Raw genomic sequence first — 24,487 nt, forward strand, 5'->3', positions numbered from 1 at the left:
TCTTCACCATTTTTCCTTAACTGACACGTCCAACAAGTCCAGCCTTCTCCACTCCTTCCACTTCTTCCCCCTTTTCCAGTTTGAGACTATTTCCCTGTGTACAAGGCCAGACAGCTGTGTGGCAGATGTACTCTACTTCCCCCCGCAACCAAACCAACAGCAGTTTGGTCCAGACTCCAGAGATGGTAAAGGCCTGAGCTGCAGCCAAGCCAAAAACTGTTAGGAAACCCACTAGGAAGCAGAACAGTGCACTGAACACCAGCAAGGTGTGGGTACAAGGAGTCTTGTGCAGACCTTTCCCACTGTGTGCAATCAGATGACAAGCCAACCACTTTAGTCCATAGATATGACAGCCTGGGTGAGCTACTGTGAGCTCTCCCTGCTAGACAAGCATGGCTGTAGGGCTGTAGGGCTTTCACTAATCAGAGATCACTGGATAAGCCCAATTTAAGTCTTATATTAATAATTTAGCTTAAGTAAATGTGTTTTAAATAGAATAACTTAGAATTATAAGGTCATGTGATTTTTAATACACTGTCTGTTTCATGTTACTTAGACAAGTTTGCTGAAATCCTAAACTGTATGTTGTGAAGTTCCTCTCATATTCACCAAACTTACATCTACATAATGAAAACACAGCAGCTACAGAACATCATGAACACCTGCAAGATAAGGTCTGTTTTGCACTTTGTTGAGTAAAACAGGATTAATTTGAACAAAATAGCATCTTCAGAGCCAGTATGAAGCAAGTACAGACTAAAAATGTTTGCAGCTAAACAAAACACAAGCCTGTCTGTAGATGATGAAAGGATTCAATGAGAAGCAAGAAGACCCCAGAAACAAATACTACTACTGAATTGAACCATCGTGTGAGGGGCAGGTAAATAGTCTGCAAAGGTATAAACTACCCAGGGGCTTCTGTCCTCAGCTCAGCACCTCTGCAAAAACACCCAGCTTGAGCCAAGCCTGCTGCTGTACTACTCCGTTCAGTTATTTATTTCTATGCACTTTGATGCCTGAGAGTTTGCTTTGAGACAGTTAGGATCCCATCCTCATTGCCAATTAACTTTTATGTCTGAAAGTTTGCTTGAGAGACCTAGGATTCAGAGCGACCTGGCACCAGACCTCTGGAGACCAATAGCGTTGAGATGCAGAATGATGGAGCTTCGAAATCTTAGCCAAGCAATATAAAGAATCAGATGTGCACATACAATCTTTTGGTCATAAACACATACAATCCCTTACTTGCTTTCCCTTTGTGTCTCTTGGACATGAACTGCTGACCAAGTCTAGGGCTAAGTTTAGATCCAGCCACACCTAGGCTCCTTTCTGAGAACAAGTTTAGAAAGCAAGGAGGTCCATTCTGAACCTCATGACCCAACAGGAGGGCCTGCCTCTACCGTTTTGCATCTTCTGTCCTACACAAATCACTCTAAAGCAACTTTCACCTCATTCTGCTTGGCATGTTTCCTCCACACAGTAATAGAGTTAACCTTGCCATCAAACTCTGTTAAGTCACACTTTTCTTTAAGTGATCTAAACACTGCTCTGCAGCAAGCAGGACCCTAAATCACTCATCTGTGTCAAACTGTAGTCTAAACAACCCTACCACTGATGTACATCTGATAATACAACAGCCAAAAGCTCTTGCTACCCACAGCAAATTCCTGTGTCACTCCAAGCCAGGACTCAGTCAGGATAACCAGACTGTGGAAGAATCAGATTACCAGACTGTAACTATGCTTTATCAAGAAGCTTCAAAATTTCCAGTTTGATGTGCACACAAATTTGGAAGGTTTTCACAGAGAAACAGCAAGATGTATCTAAAGTCCAGATTTCACTTTCAACCAGCCTCAACACTGTACATCAGTGCCTTGAGCTGTGGCTTTGGTTTAGGAGACTCTCAGCAAAAACAGTTCAGTCATTTATAAAATGACAGGAAAGATAGTCATTATTAAGACAATAGATAAATAGGTCTAAGAACTGCTAACTATAATGATTCTTACAGAAATATTTTCTTTGCTAACAGAGGGGTTTTTTTGTTTGGTTGCTTAAGAGGAAAAGGCAAATTTACATCAAACTTCACTTATTGAAGAACTCAGGTTCAAAATACAGAACTTGGAAGAGAACTCACCTGCTCTATCAAGTCAAAGCAGTTATCTCTTTCCTCATCAGAGGACTCCAGTTGTTCAATGTTATTCCGTGTTCGGTAATTGGCATATTTCCGTCTATACAGTCTACGCTTAGATTGTATTAATGAAGACTCAGAATCACTCTGATTTATACAGGAAGTAAAAGAAAAAAAAGGAAGTTACAGAAAAGTACATATGTAGCAAAATTTTGAGGGTGAAAGGGTGGCTTAAAAGCACTGGTGAACGTAAAAACTGAAACAGCCTCATCACATCACAACCTGATCATGTCAAAACTCCTTTTCATAAGAATAATTTTCCTGTAAGTCAATAGTTTTAAATTTGCTGTTCCCAATTTGAGATTTAATAGTTATTCTACGAAATTACTCTGTATAAGCTACTGTGACAGGTTCATTCACATTACCCGATAAGAGTGTTTACAGAATCAAGACATTAACTGCCTACAGTGTGCAATTCTGAGAGGACCAGAAATCCTCAACTCCTCCCAGTTAAGGGGATCATGCAGTACAATTCTTGCATCAAATTGTTTTGTGCTGCAAGACACAGTGAATCAGGGTCACTATCTTATAAAATCAGCAACAGATAATGAAAAAAATAATTCAAAATAGGGTAAGTCTGAAAAAGTTGCCCCATACACAAAACATAGTAATCTAAAGTAAAATGGCAAGGGAATAGCGATAGAGCCTGTAACTCTTCAAATACAGGACCTTGAACATCCTAATACCTCAACACTTTAGCAAGGACCTGCAACAACTGTCTTTGAAACTTGAACTGCCATAAAACGAGAATGGCCTGAAGTCAAGCCTGCCTTCAAAAATTACTACCAAATAACACAGATGGAAGGAGGCACAATTGAAAAAAATAAAATATATATATATATATGTATATATAACAGTAGGTATTCATAAAAGAAATAAAACCTCATCCTGCAATAAGTGGAAGCTGAACCAGTAGGATCCTTTGAAGACCATACTTTCGGAAATGTCTGCTTTCATTTTTTAAACCATCCCTTGTCCCTGGGCACAGAATGCCCATTTTCCTAAAAGCTGCTGCATACCTTTTCCAATGACTCGAATGACTTTCTCTTCTCTGTTGCATAAAGATCTCTCTCTTCTTCCCCTTTTGCAATTCGATAGTCTTCCTGCTTCCTACGAGAAAGTAATGAAAATCTAACTCTACATCTATTTTGACAATACTGAAAAGTTAAATGATCCATTCTCTTTAAAGGATCTGTCTAAAAAACCCTAACACCTAATTCCATTCCATTATTAATTTCAGACATTATTATTGCTCAAAAACCTGTAACACACATCCTCTCATTTTCAGGTAGAGTAAGATACTAAGAAAGTTTTCCTTGCAAATATCAGAATATAATAAACTTTTTCAACCCCATTTTTAATCCACATTCTTACCTTTCAAATCATTCTATCTCCCAACACCAGGAAAGTTTTTTTAAAACTTCAGAGATGAGGGAGCACACATTGCTGAACCATTAAAAAGAAATATTTAGCTATTGATACTACTCCTTTTCACAGATGCATACTGATACTACTTTTGAGAACAGCTGTTTCAGTATTTCAGGTGCTCAGTGCTGCTTCTCGTCATAACACATCACCCCCACAAGGTCTCAGAAAAGCACAATCTCTCTGAACTCTTTCACGTAAATGAATTTAAGCTATACCCCTTTGTTTTGGAAAAAGCAATTTTCTAGGCAATCCAGTTGTCCTCTAAGATGACTCAAATAACTGAAATATGGGAGAATATATTAAACTAGAGAAATTTCCATTTATTTTTGTTGAACGGACTTTACAAGTAGAACTTTTTAAGCACAGCGGACCATAACACTGCACTATTGAAATTTATATCACGGATCTATTTTACCCTCAGTCTAATAGCACTAGACTTAGAAAAAATAACATGATGTGTTCTCTCCAACCATATCTGCAAGCTGTTCACAGACCTGAATAAGCTTGGTGGTATTTCTGGTACAACAACTCTTCGTCTCCAAGCCTGAAGATCTCGCTCGGTAGCCATCTGACTTCGTGGGGCATTCTGATGCATCTGACGCACGCCTTCAACTTGTCCACTACGTCGTAGACCAATATTGGGAGGAGACTGGATGTCAAAACTTGGCCTTCTAAAAGCTAAAAATATACAAAAACGTTTTTCCCAGGCTACAGAGAACTGGAACCTTGTTTCTTCATACTAAAAGATAACAAATTAACACTTTACATATTTTTAACTCCACGATTGTATGTATATGATTAGTTACCACCTTCAGGAAATCACGTGAGATTACACATGTACTTTTAAAATGGTTATTTCTTCTACAATTTTAATACAGTGAAAGGAAGTATAACGTAACAGAGATGTTTTTCTGAACTACTTTAGCAGCTCTGAGGCTAGTGAAGGTTCTACAAAGCACTTTTCCTGGAGCTGAGCATACATAATTAAAACTACAAGGACACACACAGATCAGAAGTGTGTTTGGTTTAAATCCAGAAAGAAAGGGTAGAGGAGCCCAGTTTGAATAATGGTAAAATATTTATTTTGCGAACTTTAGAGGACAACAAATGTAGCTCCTATAAGTGTTGTGTGAGCACTCTACAAATGTTATTAAAGATGTAGCACTCTAGAAGAAATACAATTAATGGTCTTTAAAAGGAAAAGCTAAAGGCTCTGTAATTTAATCACAAGTGTAGCAATGTTTTAATGAATAAGACACATCTTAACTAGATATCACTGTGTTAAAGGAATCTTAGTCCCCAAAACAACATTAAACATAAAACCTGTTCGAAATATTTCACACAGCATAATAAAAATTGAGATAGAACAATTATCAGCATCTATTCACCTCTTCTAGGTGTTCCTTCCCCATTTTGTGGACCACTTGAAGCAGATTCTTGATCAGCTCCAATTCTTTGATCTTGTTGTAGTTGTAATTGTCTAATCATGCCATCAAGAATGCTGGGCTCCAAGCCTTGTTCATCCTGATCAACTGACCGTTGGCCTATAACTTGTTCAACCACTTCTCCGTCACCTTGGAAGTGTAATGCAAATAAAACAAATGGCTTCAGTTAACTAAGTGATTATAGCAAATTATTTAATCTCATTGTTCACATCACAAAGAGACATGCTACAACTAAACACAATGAAATCCATTCTTGAAATGATCTGACTGACTTATTCCAAATGAGACATTTATGAAGTGTACAACTCAAACACACCTTGTGCATGTCAGTGCCCACAGAAAATCATAGAATCAGAATGTCCCGAGTTGGAAGAATTTAGATACATATTTGAACAACCAACTGTGGGGTTTTTTTCTTGTTTAAAATCTTATTAACCTGTGGGACCTTTCAAGATGTGAGAAAACAAAGTCATTTTTTAATAACCTATGTCATTATCTACTCTGTTCCCATTCTAACTTCTGGACATAGGTCTTCAGTAACACTGTTCTTACTTGTTGCTACATATCCAAGCTGAGGAATCAAATGTTCATCTGCACAATTCTCTCTTCCTGGCACCAATCTCTGATATTTTGTTGGATGAGGATTTCCATCCACATCTACTAAGAAGGGAGGGGGCATAAGATGAGGAGCCTGTTGAGTCTGCTCATCTAGGACATAATTGTTAGAGTCTCGAATAAGTGGCCGATAGTCAGTGTGGAAGAACATCTGATCAGGAATCTAGAAAGAAATGAAGTTTTTATGTTATTGATCTGAAAAAAACAAATATGCTAAATAACAGAAAAGAACAAGTGACACTAAAATATCTAAACTCTCTTTAAAGGTAAAACCAAGCGCAAGTTCCCAATAAGAAGTTATGCATAGCTACAATTAACCTGTAGGGGTGTTGCAGTACTCTCATTTTTGAGTGCTTTTGCAGGCAACAATATCCTTTTAGGAAACAACTGAGGTAACTTAAGCAGAAACACTACTTTACACTTAATTTTAAAAACATTCTACATCTCATTCTATATTTTCAATATCATTAAGAAAAGTTCCCTTGGTTTCCATGCAAGGAAATAACTATCTGAAGTTAAACTTAAGCTCTCAAAATAAAGTTCTTTCTTAATCATGCAATGTCCACCATAATTTTTTTCTGCAACTCAAACAGTCTGTTAAATCCATGCAGTTGAAGGAAGACAGTTACACAAGTGTTAGATCACAGTCAGAATCTTTGCTGTGAGAAATTATAAGCAAGATGAATTGAATAAATCTCAATTTCAGCTAAGAATGTAAAGTAAGAAAAAAAATATTTAAAATGACAAATATCGAATTATCATTGCAACTTTAAAAAATTTTAGGGGGAACTGAAGAAAAGCATAGGCATAGGCCAGAACTGCACTTTTGAGAGCTATTTTGAAAAAACAGAAACACATGTATCTATCAAAACAAAAAGGAAACAGGTTGCTCAAAAAAGCAAAAGATTTATCCCATGCACATTTTTCTAACCTTTCAAAATCCACAGTGTTGGATCAATATTTACTTCTGCTTATTTTAAACAAATAACTACAGTGTATTTGGGTTTGAATAAGGAAAGGTAGAAAGAACTGCCAGTTCCAATAATTGAAATAAACCAGCAAATTATTCTTAACATAGAAACAGCCTTTTTTGTTAATTAGGTAGTCATGCAATAAACTTTGTGATCCAGTCCATTCTTTAAACATTAAGCTATTTTCAGAAATTAGAAAGAAACATAATTTGGGGGTTGAACAATTAACATGCAGATTAGCTGGCTGGAAAATGAACATGTATTCCAGAAAAGTTCTTGAAAGCTACTCCCAAGGGAATGTTAGGACACTGGTTGTTTCTCCTGTGTCAGGACCATACATACAGGAGAACTCACAGACACCAAGGAACCTGTTATATTTAGATCCTGTACCCATACAAAACTTTTCTTTACATACCATGTTTTAGAAGAGTGAATGTAACTAATCTGAGTAAGAAGTTTGAATAAACAGTTCCAATAAAAAGCTGAACTTACCTTTTCATACGGCCTGCTACAGCCAAAACCAAATATCAATAGATGCCCATGAGAATCTGTACATGCAAAATGCTGCCCATCTGGTGAAAATTTACAATCAAAAACAGCACCATGTCCTTGGCCTTCAATCTAGATGTGAAGGAAAGAAACTCAACATTATGTGACCTTTTTTTTTGAGCAAACAATAACGCAGCATCAAAAATTAATTACTCTATCAAAAGCAGCCATTCATCTCTTAAATAACTCAAAGCAAAAATAATTCCATTACTTCAGTTTATTCCTTTTCCCCTTGACAAATGAGTTTAAGTCCTGAACCATATAGTTACATAAGATGTACTCAATTTTAAAAGATGCATTAAAGGGTATGGAAACTTACTGTTAAGAATTTCAAAAAAAAAAAAAATAAAAGGCTTTTTGAAGATTTTTAGCTCTTAGTATACTGCTTAAAAGTAAATTTTAAAAGTAAATTGCAGCTAATATATACTGATTTTGTTAAACCACTTTCAAGAAAAGCACAACAAATCTTAAAGCTAAGGAAAAAAAAAAAAATCACTTTGCTACTGAATGTAGCCAGAAAAAAAAAAAAAAAAATAAAAAATTATTAGGAACAGAGAGTCTCAGAGAAAATAACCTATTTTAAAATGTTAATCACAAACTCTCAAATGGAGCAAATGCCATTGGAGGTCTCAAGAACTGCACTGATCCACTATTATTTGTCAATAACACTCTTGAAATGATGGTCTAAAACAGGACCTCTCAGTCTTTTATATGGCGCCTGATCTCAATTAAGGAAAACCGATACTATGAATGAGGTGCAAGAACGTCTTCAGTAACAAAGAGTGGAAAAGCCCTGGTGTCAACTCCTCCCAACACATCACAAACAGAGAAGTCCTGATCAACATGTGAAGTCTGAAAAGCTCAGACATTGACTATGATGAAAGTAAATTCATGTGCTCCTCCCCCCATGTCTCACATTCCTCATACCCAACTGCAAGTTCTCAAAATTTATCTTCCTTGTCTCAGTTTATTGAGACCTCCCTGACTGGTTTCAACTCCGACACCCTGCAGGAAAGCAGTGATGAAGGGAAGTGGGGACTACCACTGCAGATCAGTGAACTGACTCAGCTTTGTAGAAGTTTCAGTGAGAGGCACTTGACTGAAGACAAAGAATGGTAGTGGGCAGCTGGGAGCAGACAAGGGAGGCAATCCCAGCCCTCCTTTGCTGCCACATTAAACTGTTAAAAATGGCTCCTGGTCACTTTCCACCTACACTACAATAATCAAGAAATTCAAAGGTAAAAGCTCTAAAGAAAATACAAACTCAAAAATTGTATTGGTTTGGGGTTTTTTTTGGTGGGTCTTAGTTGTTTATGTTTTGGTTTTTTTTATTGGTGGGGTTTTTTTTGCCCCCCCCCCAAAAAAAATTAAAAAAAGTGCAGGGGGTGTGCATGTTAGTGAGTACTCCTTAAACTAGTATGTGAACACACTGCTGTGTGTTAAGAAAAAAAAATTTAAAAAGGTCTTACCATGTTAAAATAATGCTTTGTTTTCGTGCCTTTGGTAATGTCCCATATAAAGATGTTGCCATCATGACCTGCAGACAACATTATCCTGGAATCAAAAGGATGGGTCTCCAAGACAAATACTTCATCCGCATGTCCCTAGAATTTAAAATCACATATCAAGTGCAAACAAGAGGACATAAATCCACATCAAGAGGATATTTACAGTGGAGCCTAAAGCACTGTACTATCATCTCCTCACACTCAGACTCTTGGAAAATTAGACATCTACAAGCTGCCTCCAAAACACATGGATTTTTACAAATTCCACAGTGTATCTATCTGGACTACTTCCTCATGGCACGTAAGTAGGGGAAAACCCCAGGCAGCCAGAAAGACTGTAATTCTAAACTAAATAATTTTCTAGATTCACGCAAAAACTCTAGAAATACAGAGGTTTTTTTCCACGGGACAGCGAACTATTACATGGACAAGTGTGTCACTGCAAAAAAACTTTCTATTTATTCCACAGGAGAGGCAGGTTCAACACAGCAGCTAGGGAAAGGATAGTTCAAATGCACAAGGAAGTGGCTAGTTTTGGTTAAAAAAAAAAAAAAATCCAAGAAACACTGCACTTTATTTATCATTCATATAGAGCTTTCAAGACAAATCAGATCGAATTATAAACCCAGCAGGCACATGTCATCGCAATTTCAGGAAGACAATGTATTTCAAAAATCAAGTAAAATTACATACCACCAAGTCATGAAGTAATTGCCCTGTACAGGAATTCCAAACTTTCAGCAGATGATTATTCACAGCCGTAACAACATAGTTATCATTTTGGTTCCAAGCTATCATAGTTACTTTAGGCTTCATAAATTTGTCTTCTTCTGAACATGTATCACTATTTTAAAGAGTTGAAGAGGCACGAGGTATTTTTAATTAGCCCATTTCAATCTCAAAATACAGAAAAATAACCTATTTTCCCATGTTAATAATCGTACAAGAGAAGGGAAGTTAGGAATTATATTTGTTTTGAAACTTTTGTCCTTACACTTGATTCTTTTCGTGCAATTAACTATTAAGCAAATCTGGATTTCTAGCATACTTATTTCATAGGACATGATAACCTCTTTCCCATTTGAGAAGAAAGGCAAACAAGCTTGCTTTTTTCAGAGAGTCTTATCTCTTCTACAATTACGAGTCGCAACATAATTACTTTAAAAATAAACTGTTTCAGAAGCTAACCTCTACGTTAACAAAGCATTTTTTTCAATTCCCAACATAAATATATTGAAGATAATATTTCGTATTAACCTCGATCTATTTCCTTGTTTCTCTCCCCAAAATACATTTATAGGAAACTGTAACACTCCCTTTCAGTATCTTAGTCAACTAAAGGAACAAGTTTTTTTTGAAACACTTCTTCACACAGCATTATCTATATTCCACATCAACTAGTAGCCTCTCCTACAAAGACTCTCTCTAAATTATACACAATTGTACATACTAACCCAGAAAGATACCATAACCAAATCTCAGATATTAATACCTCCTCCTTTCTTAGTAAAAACACTTTCTTTTTTCATGCTGCATCAAAAAAGAGCTTGCAATCACCCTCCAATAAACTAGTATACCCAAGGTCCATTTTTTGTGTTTGTTCTCCCCCCACCACCCCACTGTTTTATCACCTACAAATTCATTTCTGCCTAGTTCTACAAAAGTGGACACAAAAACCCAACAATAACAAAAACCCACAAAAGACAACATTTCACCTACCCTGGTAATCGATCAGACATATCCAACAAGATACTCCTCCATTCTGCTTGCTCGAAACGCCAAATTCGAGCTGTTCCATCTCTACTGCCACTTATGAACCTTGAAGGAGGAGGATTTGCTTTAAAGTATATTCAGAGTTACACCACCACAATTTGAAAAACACTACAATGAAAGACGGACAGACATGACACACATAGGGAACAACTGTGCATAAAAGAGAAGACCATCAGTGGTTTACTTTAAGATACCAAGCTGTAAACCACGTCAGTTCAGGCTTCCATTTCATGAACTGCTGAACTGTCAATGCAGCAGAATGGAAATTCCTTAAGGGAGGAACCAAAACATTTTAAGATACTCAATGATATTCTCCCTAGTCCATTAATCACAAGTCTGAGAAAGACAGTTGACATACCTCCCCCAGGAAAAGTCTGTGTGTCAGACTGTGCTCTAGTTTGCTATGATTCATCTTAACAATAATTATAAATCTCAAACATCTTCCATAGAAAGTGTTACCAAACAAAAAGAGCAGTTGTATTGACTTTTTTGCACTGCCTTGAGAAGTAATTCATGCAAGCAACATGGATAGACCAGTGCAACATGATGGCCCCAAAGATCCATATAATTGTAGAAAAACACATTCAAAAGCAAGACAACTACAACTTCCAAACTGAATGTAGATTTCTAGTTTTCTTAGTCACAGTTATCTGGCTTTCAAGAAAAGAAAGGACCCAATAAAGTTGCATCTTATGGTTGCAGATGTAAGTCTACCCTGAAGGTTAAAATCCACATCTTCATTAGGGATAGGCCAGAGATCAATTTGACTCCATTCGCTACTAGAAAGGGAGCGAATTTTTACAAATGGAATTTACACAGCACTTCCCTTCACATTCCCCCACCCCCAAACAACTGTAGAATTTTGTTAAATAAATTTCCTTAAAAAAAAAAAAAAGTAGGCTAGAACAAAAAATTAAGAAGATTAAAACTTATTTTAGACCATTAATTTGCATTGGATTTTCCCATTTCCTATTTTGATCCAATACTCCCTCAAACTGAAAGGAGGGGGAAGAAGAGGTTTACGAAGGGACAAATACGTCAGGTATGTTAAAAAGTGGTAACATTCCTGTAAGCAAACTAAAATCCAGCCAGTCCAAAGACACTGTCTAACAAGGATTAATAGCTGAGACAGGCAGATGAAACTTAACTATGCTTTCCTGAATTAGTCCAAATTTCCCCTTTGAGTTCTAAATAAGGAGAATTTCCTTACTGGAAACCTCCAGTCCGAAATAATGAACTGTTTGTTCACAATTGAGCATCTCTCAACATACCTATCACCACTGTTAGAAAACTGAATGCTGTCCACTTTGTCCTGCAAGAAAAGGTAGTTTGTTAGAAATTACATTTTTAAACAGGAAATACAGTTTTTACAAATCCAAAACAACAAATTTTTAACAGTTTTAACTGCAAGTTGAACCAAGTCCCAGAATTCACTAACCACTAACGCATTTAAAAAGCAAGTTTTAAAAAACTGACCCAATTAAATATGAAGAGTGGGCAGGTGAAATAATTGTCCACTTGGCAAACAATTAAATCACATTTGAATATGTATTTCTAATATCCTATGCATACTACAATCAAGAGGACTTTGTTGTTCCCAAGTCTACTTACATGTTCCTTCAAGAAATATACAACTAGTTACTCATTTTTATCACAATAAGAACTACAGAAAAAGTAGATAGCACACTCAGATCAGTTTATCTTCAGAGCTGAAAGTCTCTTCTACATACAAAATACATATTGATCAAGCCTTATCACTATAACTTAAATGGTTAAAGTCAGATTCAGTATTAGAGAAAATACATTAAGGCAAACAAAAAGAAGATGAGTACTTTCAGAGCTGCCCTTGAAAGAGCTTTAAGGATTCAACTAAATCTAAAATCTCTACAGTAAAACTACAGATTCTTTGTGCATCAAAGGCCAAAAAAAAAAAAGTCTCAGCTTTCAGCACATGAGCATAAGCTCATTTGCTTCTAAGATTCCTTAGATGGCAGAGCCCACTAGACTAAGGTACACAAATAAAAAACTGAACATATTTTATCTAAGAAGTTATTCTCCTAACAGGTATCAGTTATATCAAGAACACAAGTAAAGACACCACATGTTACATGACACACATATGAAAACAACACTAAACCAGCAAGCTGACTTAGGAAGTATGAAGCAGTTTGCACAGCCCCTGAAAACATAAATAAAGGTCAAGATGAACAGAACTAAAATCCTGGAAACTCAATCCCATTTAAAGATTTAACACAAAAGGTGTCAAATTGTAAATAACCTGAGTAATGATATACACATTCTCAGCCTATCTACTTCCTGTATACAGCATATAATATGTGTAATATATGGGTGGCAAGGCACACTTACATCAGAGGGAAGCAACCAAGCAAACCATGCACTTTAAAATTAGAGATGTATGACATTAACAACATTAACTTTCAACTTCAATACTGCTTGATAGGTGACCAATTATCAAATCTAAGAATCTTACTTACAGCATGACTTTCCAATTCAGCTATTTTCTCAGGTGTTTCAGAGCCAAAAAAATACATCCTGATGACATGATCAGTGCTACCAGTTGCTAAAAACATACCACCTGTAAAAATCAAGCAATAAATAAGCTACTGTATAAGAAATTAAAACAGATCACCAATATTCCTCTGATGCTTAGTTTAAAAAAATAATAATCTGAAGAGCACTGCATTTCTCATGCTCTTCCACTAACATACAGATGTGGAAGCAGATCCTCCTCTTGCCCCAGAAAACTTTTTCAGCCATAATAAAAATAGTCTAACTCTATGTTACGAAGATTTTAAAATATGTAACTAGAGGAATGCTGCTACTACTACACTACTAATTGCACATAAAAGCCTTTGATTATGGGGAATACAGCAAGTCCTCATCAGAATTATCCAGCTGAATCTGTCACTGTAGCATGTCTCATTTGTAGCATGTGAATTGCTTCAGAACTGCGCAGATGCATAAGCAAATCAGCATAAGTACACCAGTATTTAGCTGGGCTGGCAGCAATATTAAGATCTGCCTCTTGACATACCTAAGTGCTGTCAAAAAAAACCCAAACAAACAAAACCCGCAAACCCAAACACAACCCATGGCTATATTCTGACAACATTAACAAGCCATATTTTGATTTCTATTTCATTTCTGAAATTCTCAAGTTTCTTCTAATGTTCATGCTGTCTGGTACCAGTAGGCCTTCCCACAAGTCACCCACATAATCAGAATGAAAGACAACTACAAGCCTGAAGTGAAATACATTTATAGATACATTTATGGATTCTTAAGAAAGAAGGGATCTTGATGTCCATCCCTGCATATAGCTGGCACAGAATCAGGAGCTCCTACTACTGGGAGTAACCACTTCCACCGCTCTTGACTGTGGTAACCTAAAGAACTTTGCAAACGCCTGACATTATTCTAACGGGTTGAACAAAAATAAAAATCCAGTAGAGATGGATAAAAAGTAAACGAGCATCAGGTGCATTTTACCTCTGTAAATCACCAGTGGCTAAAGGAAAATAGTATCACTTAGTTCTACAGTCTTTCACTGTTAACTAAGGCAAATTACATTATTTAATTATGTCATAGGCTAACAATACACATATAAACAATTACTGATTACACAGCTACTGCTTTTGTATATCTTAAAGTTGTCACAACCAGTGTATTGTAATAAATACATATGGGAAAGAGGAGAAATCACAATGCTAAACTCAATCTGTACACAACTTACCTACACTGAATGAAGAACAAAGCATCTGAACCCCTGGTCTAGGTTTCTCTGTGAATTTCACTGGCCGATTGCTTAAAAAGAAAACATGCCACAAAATATTGGCTTTGTCAACATTTCAAAACATAAAGGTCCATTTCTTCAAACATCTGTGTAACAGGTACTTCTTAAATACATACAACACCATCTGTAAATCTTGTGCAGGAGGATAAGCAATAAGGTTTACTTTTCAAAATTACTGTACACACATACACAAATGATATTTGAAGCCCGCACAGCTCATGACTTTTTCTGCAAGATGCTATTACCTCGTAAGGATAAAATGACATGCCAAGAATGTTTATTCTCTCTCATCCTTTGTTAAGTATGATATACAACCTTCATAACATATCCACAAAGTACTGAACTCTTGCCTTCACATTACAAATCACCAACAGTACATAAGGTCTATCAAATACCATTACTGCAGAATGCTGTACAAAATCACACCATTTTACAGAAGTAAATAAAAGTTCTTCAACACTGTGCACATGGTAATTTAAAGGACTGGTTTCCTGTTCTGCAAGTCAGGTACACATTCTTCCAGTTGACATGGCCATAATCTCACTGAAAGTAGCTACTATGAACTACATTATGGATAAATTCAGCAAACTGTGCCACTTACGAGCATTATAGGTTTCTACTCATCATTCTGCTGTTTTTCTGTTCAAGTGTTTTCTGTTTATCAAAGGAAATATACTAAACATCTCAATATTTCTCATGTTTGTATGATACACAATATAGAGACTCAAATCCTAAGAATACTGCGTTGAGACCTACCAAAGCTTAAACCAATTTAAGTCTACACTTTAAACTAATTTAAACAATGTTTACATCTCATACAGTCCTCTAAATTGTTTTTAGGAGAATAATTAAGGATTCAGTTTAAACATTCTCCTCCTGTATCTTACAGCCCTTAAAGATTCTTCAGACGCAACTGTGTCTTTGATAGATTTTGTTGCAATTCTACTATCTTAAGATCACAAGACTGAATTAAAAAGCAAAATAACCTTCTGCTTTCTAAAGTACTTTTTTTTTTTTAACAGCTGCTCTAATGTAAAATGGATAATTTTATACCAACTTCCACTATGTAGCAGAATACTACATACAGACTGATCATCCCACATATCTTCTTTCTGGTAATAATCTATTTTTTTGTACAAATTAACAGCAATCACATACAGAACATTTAAAAACTATGCTGAACACACTCTGCATGCAAGTTCTAGAAGAGACATCCTAAAACTACAAGGCTGTTGAAAACTCATCATGAACAGAGAGTTGTATTTTACTGTTCCAACATATTTATATTTGAGGCAATTCTAATTGTCCCACATTCATGCTATTACTGTAGTAAGAAGTTAACAGATTTCCCCACTAAACTCCTAAGACAATAGAGTAACATAAATTTATAAAGGATATAGTTATTGATGGCATTTTAAAATAATTATGTAGGTTATTTCCACACTATTTTTACAATCATGAAAGAACTTCAAAACCTCTTTACCTAGACTTGACTTATTTTAGTTTACTATTATTTGACTTAACTTATTTTAATTAAGCATAGTACAGCACAGAGTTAATAAGAAACTCATTTACATACTTGAATTTCATAGCATCTGCATCCCATTGCCAAAAGCAAACAGTTCCATCTGCACCTGTAGACACCATGTATCGCATGGAGCCTTTCACCATTGGACTAAACTAAAGAGAAGAAAGTAAAATCAGACACATACAGAAAGAGATATTTAAAAACTGTTTGTGAATTTCTAAAAAGTTAACGTAAAACCTTCATTTACTTTGCATTTTTTCAACCGAAACTGCTAAAGCAGTTGTTAACTGTCAATTTTAATGTTTACAAAAATAACATCTCCTTCACTTTAAAATAAGGTCATAATCTGTGTTTCAATTATTGCATTACATAAAACCAACGCATTCACTGCTTTGTTTTTGAAGTCTTAACTAACCACAATCATCCACTTTGTCCATGAATGAAGTAATGAGCAAAACAGATTGGAAAACAAACAGAAAATAAAATGGAAGAAGTTTCACTAGACTTTTAAAATTCTATAATTAAGTGGAACATCAGTTATGAGATAGTCCAAGTACATGTACCCAGCATCACATACGAATTTATAGGAAGTCCTCACACATGGATTCATTGTTATGCACACAGGTACCACAAGTTACACAAGTTGATTAAATTGCTCTTTAATTACTACTGCCACCTTTGGAAAAGGCCATATAAATTGTACATGTTGCAATTAAAACGTTATTAAGAATGATTAGACACAAAAACCCCACAATACTACAGTACAGTAAAAGAAACACCACAAATAAGTGCATTGTCATTTAAAAAAATGCAATTAATGCTACAGAAACTCTGTGAATATGAAGATCACCCTTGGAGTCAGCACTTTTGGAAAAACTGCAAAATTATTTTTTGTATTGAAATTCACAAGCTGGTAGGTGGTCACTCTTCACTGCTCAACATAAGCCTGTTTGTCTTATTGGCAAACAGTAAATCTGGATAATGAGCTACTAGTTTATCTGTTAAATAAGGAATTACAAAGGCCAAAACGAGACTGAATCTAAAGAACCACCAATAGCACATAAAGTATCCCAACACTTTCAAATTTAATTACACAACCCATTACACTGGCACCTTTGCACTTCTGAAATAACTTATATTTTTGAAATTAAGACAGATATCTCTATCACAGAAGTTGTAAGAACCACATACTGGATCAGAACACTTGCCTACATAAATCAGCATCCCACATCTCCAGTAACAGACAACAGGAGAACTCTGTATTTCCCAGAAATTCTCTTTGGTTCCAACAGCTCAAATATTACGGATAATGACCTACTTCAAGTGAAGGAGGATTCCTGCCATTATTTCCAGTTAAATACTCAGGAATTTCAGAGAGGCAAGGAACTTTATTATTATTATTATTCTTAAAGAAAAAAAAAAAATAGGCTTCTCCTGTGGTCTTGACTAATTTCTGATATCAATATTTAAATGCTCGGATTTTAAGATTAACACAGCCACAAAGAAATAATTTTAGTTATGTGAAAAACACAGTGACAAGCACAGTGAAATTGATTTGCCATGCATGGGCAACAGAACACCAATTCCTTGCATTTGGATATGAAAAACTAAGAAGTATGCTTGGCAACCTACTTCTTAACCTAGTAACAGGAACAACAAAGTACTTCTCTTCATAAACACAAAATGAGGTACTGATCTTCCTTTTCAATAAGTTATAACCCAAAGATAGAAAGCTCTATTGGTGTCAAGCAGTCACAACTACATTTCTCAATTTCAGTCAGCAATCAAGGAAGCTGATTATTTCTTATGAATACGATAGCTAGCTAATCTCATGGTATCCCATCCATCAACATCCTACTACTAAAGCAGACTCTTAACTTTTCAAATTAGGTGCAACAGCATATTTTTTTTGCTCAAATTCTTTCCCAATTTATTCATTGCTTCCTATTATTTGAGTAAAATACCTTCAGATTTTCAATACCACGGTGTCAAGTGGAGATTAACATCTGACTTTATTCATAGAATGGCTGCTTCTTACAATCCATCTACATTCCTTCTGCTTCAACACATAAAAATACTTTAAAAAAACATACCTGTAGGGAGGTAATGGACCCTGTGTGTCCATGGAGGACTGCAACTGGTGCACAAGTTCTCAGACACCACACTCTGATCATTTTATCACAGCTTCCAGCTGCAATCATAGTGTTTTCATAATTGACAGCCATATCTGAAATCTCTGCTGAATGTCCACGTAATGTGGCAAATAACCTGCCATTATGAGTTGACCAGATCTTTACCAAACAGTCATCTGAACCCTAGAAAGAAGTATTTGTTACACTCAGCAAGGATTTTCAAAGACACTCAGGGTAAAACTTTCAGGTGTCCTTTAAAGAACCTATGTTTTTCCGCAGCTTAGTAAACTACACTTCTATTTAAAACTATGCATGTTACTTAAGCTGAAAAAAATAAAGTCATATGACCAAAATTAGAAAATGTTCGATTATGGTTCAGGATAACACTGCAATCACCAAAGATCTATATCACATAATGTGAAAAAGTCTGAATTAAGTTTGAGGGGATTCCTGACATAAACAGCAAGGGCCAACGGAAGTACTGTTCTGTAAAAACAATCTCTCCTCTGCCACTTCATACAGAATATGAAACATGCTTAACATTAAACTATATCACTAAATACAGCTCCTACATCAATGTTAAGACCTGATCAGACATAAGAGTACAATAATTTCTTAGATGCTTCTGACATTTAATTACATCAAATTGTTCTACTTAAGCATGGCAGTGGAGTTATCAGCTAAATTTTAACAATACTGATATCCACCTCCAGAACTTTCAGTGTAATGTGCATTTTGAAGTTCTTTTCCTTGCATCCATCAAGAACTACTTTAAGATTCAGATATATTTCAACAACTCACAGTAAATATTCTGTGTCCAGTCCTATCGAATGCAACACAATATACTGACGAAAGATGGCCAAGAATCCGTCTGTGCATCTTGACATGCTGATACATACTTCCTGGAAATGAAGTACTGAACTTTGCATATCCAGTTAATTGTTTTGCTCGATACACTTCCACTAAAACACAAAGAAAACAAAGAAATAATGTACTAATGTTTACAACAGGTCTATTCTAAAACAATGTTTTATTTAGCTTCCAATAGTATATTACTTAAGAATTTCTGAAAAGTTACTTTCAGGCTTCATAAAGTCAGGGTTTCTTACATTTGCCACCTTTGTGTGTACAAATTAAGACAGTATTTTAAATTTGTTCCAATAAAAACTTCATTCTCTAAATATGAATCATTCAATATTATCTTTATTTTCCCATAGCTTTTTATACCTTGAACCATACAAGAGCCCTTCTATCCAAAGAAGAACAATTTGTATTTTCTGTAGGTTTCTCGACTTAATACAGGGGCTTTATAAATGAAAGAGAAGTGATCTAGAGGCTACTGCTTCACTAGTGCTGTGAGCAGACCTTTGTACCCAATACATAACTCCACTGAAGTCACATAAAGGTCTCCAGATAAGCCTCCAGATCCAGTTCTGAGATGCCATTTTCAGTGTTGTAGCAAGGGTAGTATACCAAGATAGCCATCGTATGCTCACAGCAGCAGTGATCGGTGTTGAAAACAACTTACCAATATTTGGTGGTGTGCCATAGTTCACAGGAATTTCAGGAGGTCTTCCTCTATGAAGAGCAGCAAATGCAGAGCCCTTCCAAACAGTGTTCCTGCAATCTTTAAAACCAATTGGTTGACATTTATTGAAAGTATATGTCAGAAATGCCAAGAGAGTTGCAGTTCCAAAACATGGGAAAGAATACATATAGGTGGTCTCAAACACAGTATTGAACAACTAAAAAAAATAGAACATCAAATGCCCCAGAATCTTCATGAACAGTGCAACATCAGAGAAGAGAAAAATCCATTTAACAGAATAACAGAAGGAGGAAAAAAAAACCAACAAAACCAACTGCCAAACTTTGAAATTGCTCCTAAGTGGTGATGCCACTGCAGTTCCCATAACACAAAACCAACTTTTCAACTGATTTTTTTAAAGCATTTAAGATTATTAACAAAAATTTGTGAAAACGTTAACAAAGATTAAAAATATTTATTGAGCATTTATTGGCATGGAATTATTTAAGTAGATGATCTCAAGAGGTTGCTTCCAACCTGACAATTCTGCAATTTGTAAAAAACCTCCCACATTGACAGTTATTTTGACACACTCATGCTGAAATAATTGCAATCCTGATTTTCAGGATAGCACAGTCACTGTCATTCAGTGTGCACCCTTTAAAGCAGTTAGGACAGATACTGAAAAAACAACAGAATTCAATAAACCAGTCCCACATTATAGCATTCAACAGAATTTCATACAAACACATAAACACTCCCCTCCCAGAAATATTCAAAGAGATAAGTCTAAAGCTAAAAACTACTCTAACAAATAAAGTACATGCTTATGCATCACCAACTATTCCCTTTAAGCTACAAACAAGAACTTTTTTCCCACATATGTACAGAATTCGCAAATATTAATTTTTATGCCATTTGCATCAACCAAGAAAGCTTTCAGAAAACTGGTGTCACTGTCTCACAGTTGCAGTGAACAGAGTACAATAGCTACTGCATTCAAAACCAACACAGGCCAATATACTACTGGAAGTGTCAAGAGACGTTAGAGAAGCAGCACCAGTGTTCTGATGCTTCACTATATTACAATAACAGTGAAAAATGGCCACATTCAGCAGCCTCAGCACTCAAGAGTAACAATTGTCATGCAACTTAGATCCTTCTCTTCACAACAACCAATATACAGTTATACCATTAATAGACAGATCACTAGTGATTTAGTTGATTAAACACAGTACAGAAGCGGGGGCCAGTTTTGGTGAGAGCTCACCACTTTTAAGTGTTCCAATAGTCTTCCCCATACACTTATTAAAATCTACCATACCTATTTCAAATAATAAACAAACCATACCTTTTGCTGTACGTAACAATGACTGTCTCCCTGCACCAAGTAAGGAATTCACTCTCGAAATGCTGGGTGGTATCTCCTTATCCAGTATAGGGCCAATACGTTTGCAAATTTGTAACAAATGGTCTGGAGCCACATGTTTGTTGGATAGCACCTGACAGAAATTTAAGTGTGAAAAATACATTGGGTACATTCAGAACAGATGAATCTAAAAGCATCAATTTTCACAGTTATATTAAAGATTGTTTAGATATTTTCACGTTCAACTTGCAAAACAAAACCAATTCTGTTAAGCTCTGATCTAGAAAATTCAGTGAGTAGACTCCAAAAATGGGAGTGCTGTAGTAAAATTAACTGCAGTAAAATTACTTACTGCACATCAGCATTTTACTACCGAAAGCCTGCAGTATTCACATGTATGGCACTTTTTTGTGCAGCACCCTACAATGCATGTCTTTGTCCAATTCACCCAATTATTTTTATTAAAAATAAAAAATATAATTCAAACCCTTATAACTTCAGATCATGAAGAATTCTTTCATAACCAAGCACAAGAATTTATGCAACTAGTACTTCAGCCACACAATACTTGTTCAGAAAACTGCAATGTAGTAGGTTTGAGTACAAACCCTCCGGAAATAGTTTCCTTGAAGAACCAGTACTACATAGCATAGGACTGCCCTACTTCCTTAAACTAAAAGGATCAAAACAGTCACCCATCCATTCAGGAAGTATCCCATACTATCTACATCTAATAATCTAAAAAAATACAACTCCACATACACTCAGATGTCTCAGCCAAGAATAGATGCGTGTGGGTTTTGATTATTCTTTCCCCCTCTTCTTTTTGGGAGTTCGACAACAAAAAATCCTTATCTAACTATAAAGTGTCAATCACAATAATGTAGAAGTTAAATATGCAAAGTAGAGTTCACACAGACTGAAGTAAACCAAACCATCAGAATCACAAATTTAAACTATTGGGGAGGTCTGAACCAGCAGGCACAAACAGCCCCATGCTTACTCCACTCTCTGACCTGGCCAAATAAAAACCAGTTAGACTCAGAAGCCACACTGCTACTTCAGCAGCCAGACTACTCACAGTCAACACATCCAGGAGAGGGAGAGGGCCACACCAACACAGGTATGTGGCCTCTTGCCCATGTTGCTCAGAACACAGGCAGAACTATCTTGTGCTTATGATGCTATTCCCTTAGCCTACTGCCTGAACATAGATGAGAAAAGTCCTGACAAGGCTGACCTCATCATTAGAACAGCAGGAATAAAAAGACTACATGCTGTCATGTAAGAGGCAATTCAACAAAAAGTTGACCAAATGCATGCTGATTATTGAGAACATACAATTTAAGCCACAACCTAACACTTGTTTTAACAATAAAAATGCAAGTAATTTATAAATCTTGCGGGCCTATAGGTTGTATTCCTGGGGGGAAAGCAGTGCAGGGGGGGTGGTAGTATCAGTAAAGTAGTTAACATTACCATATAGCCAAGTATTTCCAAGCAAATCAGCTCACCAGAGGCTTAAGGTTGTTTATGGGAAATATATTGGGTAACAAAAAGCACTTTTTCATAATTTCTTTATAAACTTTGCCTCTTGAACTGGTATAGAGCAACAACACTGAGGACAGAAAGTTCAGGATACTTTGTGCCACGCATTATAAACCATTTTGTTTGCATGCCATCGTCAGTAAGTATGTATTCCAAATATAATCTCTGATAGAAGCACGCATACAAAACCTACCAATTATTTTCTGTTCTAAGTAGTTTTGCTCAGATTTTGGAAGAAACAGTTATTTCAAAGTCTTGCTCCAATTCCATGATGAACAAAGAGAAAAATAAATAATTACACCACATGACTGCATTTGTTTGTGGTCTCTGCAAATTCAGACTGAGACCAGTGGGACCAAAGGTTCCCAAAACCCCTCAAAAGCAGAAACTAAAACCTTCAGAAGATTTATTTTGATATTCTGAAATACTATTACTCTGTATAGAGATTTTAAATTGTGTAGGAAAAAGAGGCAGAAGCAGCACATATTAAATAATTAATTTGATAACTGTACGGGCATAATAAACACAGTTAAAACACAACTGTACTGAAGTCAGAAGAATCCACACATGACATCTCCCAACACCATCACCTTTTGCCAGAACAGCAGGGGTCAGAAAGACCAACCAAAAAAAAACCCACCAAATAATCCTTTTAAAACTTAATACTACTTTTAGACTTGCTTAATTCAAGTCAGAACTTGAAAGTATTCCTGTTTAACAAGACTAGGCTTTTTAATGACTTGAAGCATTAATTTAAAACCTCATTTGCTCAACTGACCACACTGAAAAGCAGGAGAAATGGAAACTTGATCATTTTAAGCAACAGTTAAAAACTAAGAAAAATGTTTTAAACAAAATCTCATCCCTTCTCTGTGCAAACACAATTCTGAGATCTTCAAGTGTTACACAGGAGGGACAAGGGGATTTAGCTGTAACAATTCACAAACTGACGGGTAAGGGAGAAGTCAGTAAATTAATATGGTGAATCTTAAGGGAGGAAAAGGAGAATAAACACTGGTTTAAAGAAAACAAGATCAACTACAATAAAACAGGATAAAACCACACCGGTCAGGCACTACCAGGCCATCATTTCACAGGATTCAACTGCCAAATATACTTCGCCATTTAAGAAGCAAGAAAATAAAACACCACGACAACTTTCCATTCTGAAATGGATATCAGTTAAAGAAAACACTTAAAGCAAACTATATCAGCAGAAGAAGGCATAAAGTACACACTGTTGCAAGATCACTCATATCCTTCTTGCATTTAGAAACAAAGCTATGACCAGTGAGTCGTCAGAGATAAAGAGCATACTCATAGGCACCAGAACTGCCAACCCTTGATTTCTGAACACCGATTTCATTTCCTAATCTGTTGAAAGGGGCAGATGAAGGAAGCCAACCAGAAAATAAGTACTGTCAAATCAAAACACACTTAACAAACGTGCTCATGAAACACTGAAATGAAACCTTGCTTCAGATTGGTTCTTCCCTATATGTAGGCAGTGGCATGTATCAACGCACAACGCCAAGCTCCACCCCTGCTATGTAAACAATATCCTCAATTTAAAACACCACTTGCGTTTTTGTTAGTCTAATGCAAAGAAATTAAAGGCCTTTTCAAAATAATTCCCATGTCTTAACAGAGCTGGAACGAAATTACAAGGTAAAGGTTTGGGCCTGCTTTTAAAGGTAAATGGTTTAACAACGATGTTATCATCCAAACGAAAAGGTGTTTTTCGTTTTTTTTTTTTTAAAAAAAAAAGGTCTCACCAATTCTTCATAACTTCTATAATGTTCATTGCCTTGCCAATCCAACCTTTTGGGAAGCAACTAAATGGAGAAAGAAAAAAAAAGTGAGTGGCTACAGGGGAATGAAGGATGACCATTTTCAAAACAATGCCTGTTGAGGGGAAAAAGTTGGGACAGTAGAGTGAAAGAAACTTGAATGACTTGTAAAGGAAACTTTTGACGACAGCAAGAGACTACTTCAGAGCCCACACAGACCTGGTGCTGCTCCAACTCCTGCACCAGCACCTGCAGAGAAAAAAAATACAGACTTAGAGACAAGCAAGCCTCTGGCTTCTCA

At 36.0% G+C, this 24,487-nt stretch overlaps 1 protein-coding gene across 5 annotated transcripts in view; it reads right to left on the bottom strand.

Moving 5' to 3' along the window:
• BRWD1 (bromodomain and WD repeat domain containing 1) overlaps window positions 1–24,487 on the bottom strand; it is a 56,853-nt gene that overhangs the window by 31,767 nt on the left and 599 nt on the right. For 4 of the 5 annotated variants that reach the window (XR_011740008.1, XM_071811142.1, XM_065862009.2 and 1 more), the window contains exons 3-21: window positions 24,406–24,435; window positions 24,172–24,231; window positions 20,831–20,981; window positions 19,480–19,578; window positions 18,753–18,913; window positions 17,913–18,134; window positions 15,871–15,971; window positions 14,232–14,302; window positions 12,973–13,073; window positions 11,749–11,789; window positions 10,424–10,522; window positions 9,398–9,548; window positions 8,666–8,800; window positions 7,140–7,268; window positions 5,614–5,839; window positions 5,005–5,190; window positions 4,111–4,294; window positions 3,208–3,298; window positions 2,135–2,275 (exon numbers count right to left, since the gene is read on the bottom strand). Coding sequence is in view for 4 of the 5 variants with exons in the window: in XM_071811142.1 (XP_071667243.1) it covers window positions 2,135–2,275; window positions 3,208–3,298; window positions 4,111–4,294; window positions 5,005–5,190; window positions 5,614–5,839; window positions 7,140–7,268; window positions 8,666–8,800; window positions 9,398–9,548; window positions 10,424–10,522; window positions 11,749–11,789; window positions 12,973–13,073; window positions 14,232–14,302; window positions 15,871–15,971; window positions 17,913–18,134; window positions 18,753–18,913; window positions 19,480–19,578; window positions 20,831–20,981; window positions 24,172–24,231; window positions 24,406–24,435 (2,379 nt within the window). In the remaining variant the exon portion in view is untranslated. The remainder of the gene's footprint in view (window positions 1–2,134; window positions 2,276–3,207; window positions 3,299–4,110; window positions 4,295–5,004; window positions 5,191–5,613; window positions 5,840–7,139; window positions 7,269–8,665; window positions 8,801–9,397; window positions 9,549–10,423; window positions 10,523–11,748; window positions 11,790–12,972; window positions 13,074–14,231; window positions 14,303–15,870; window positions 15,972–17,912; window positions 18,135–18,752; window positions 18,914–19,479; window positions 19,579–20,830; window positions 20,982–24,171; window positions 24,232–24,405; window positions 24,436–24,487) is intronic. The other variant, XM_071811147.1, reaches the window with a different exon arrangement.

This window comes from Patagioenas fasciata, chromosome 1 (assembly GCF_037038585.1).
Source record: "Patagioenas fasciata isolate bPatFas1 chromosome 1, bPatFas1.hap1, whole genome shotgun sequence".
NCBI lineage: Eukaryota > Metazoa > Chordata > Aves > Columbiformes > Columbidae > Patagioenas > Patagioenas fasciata.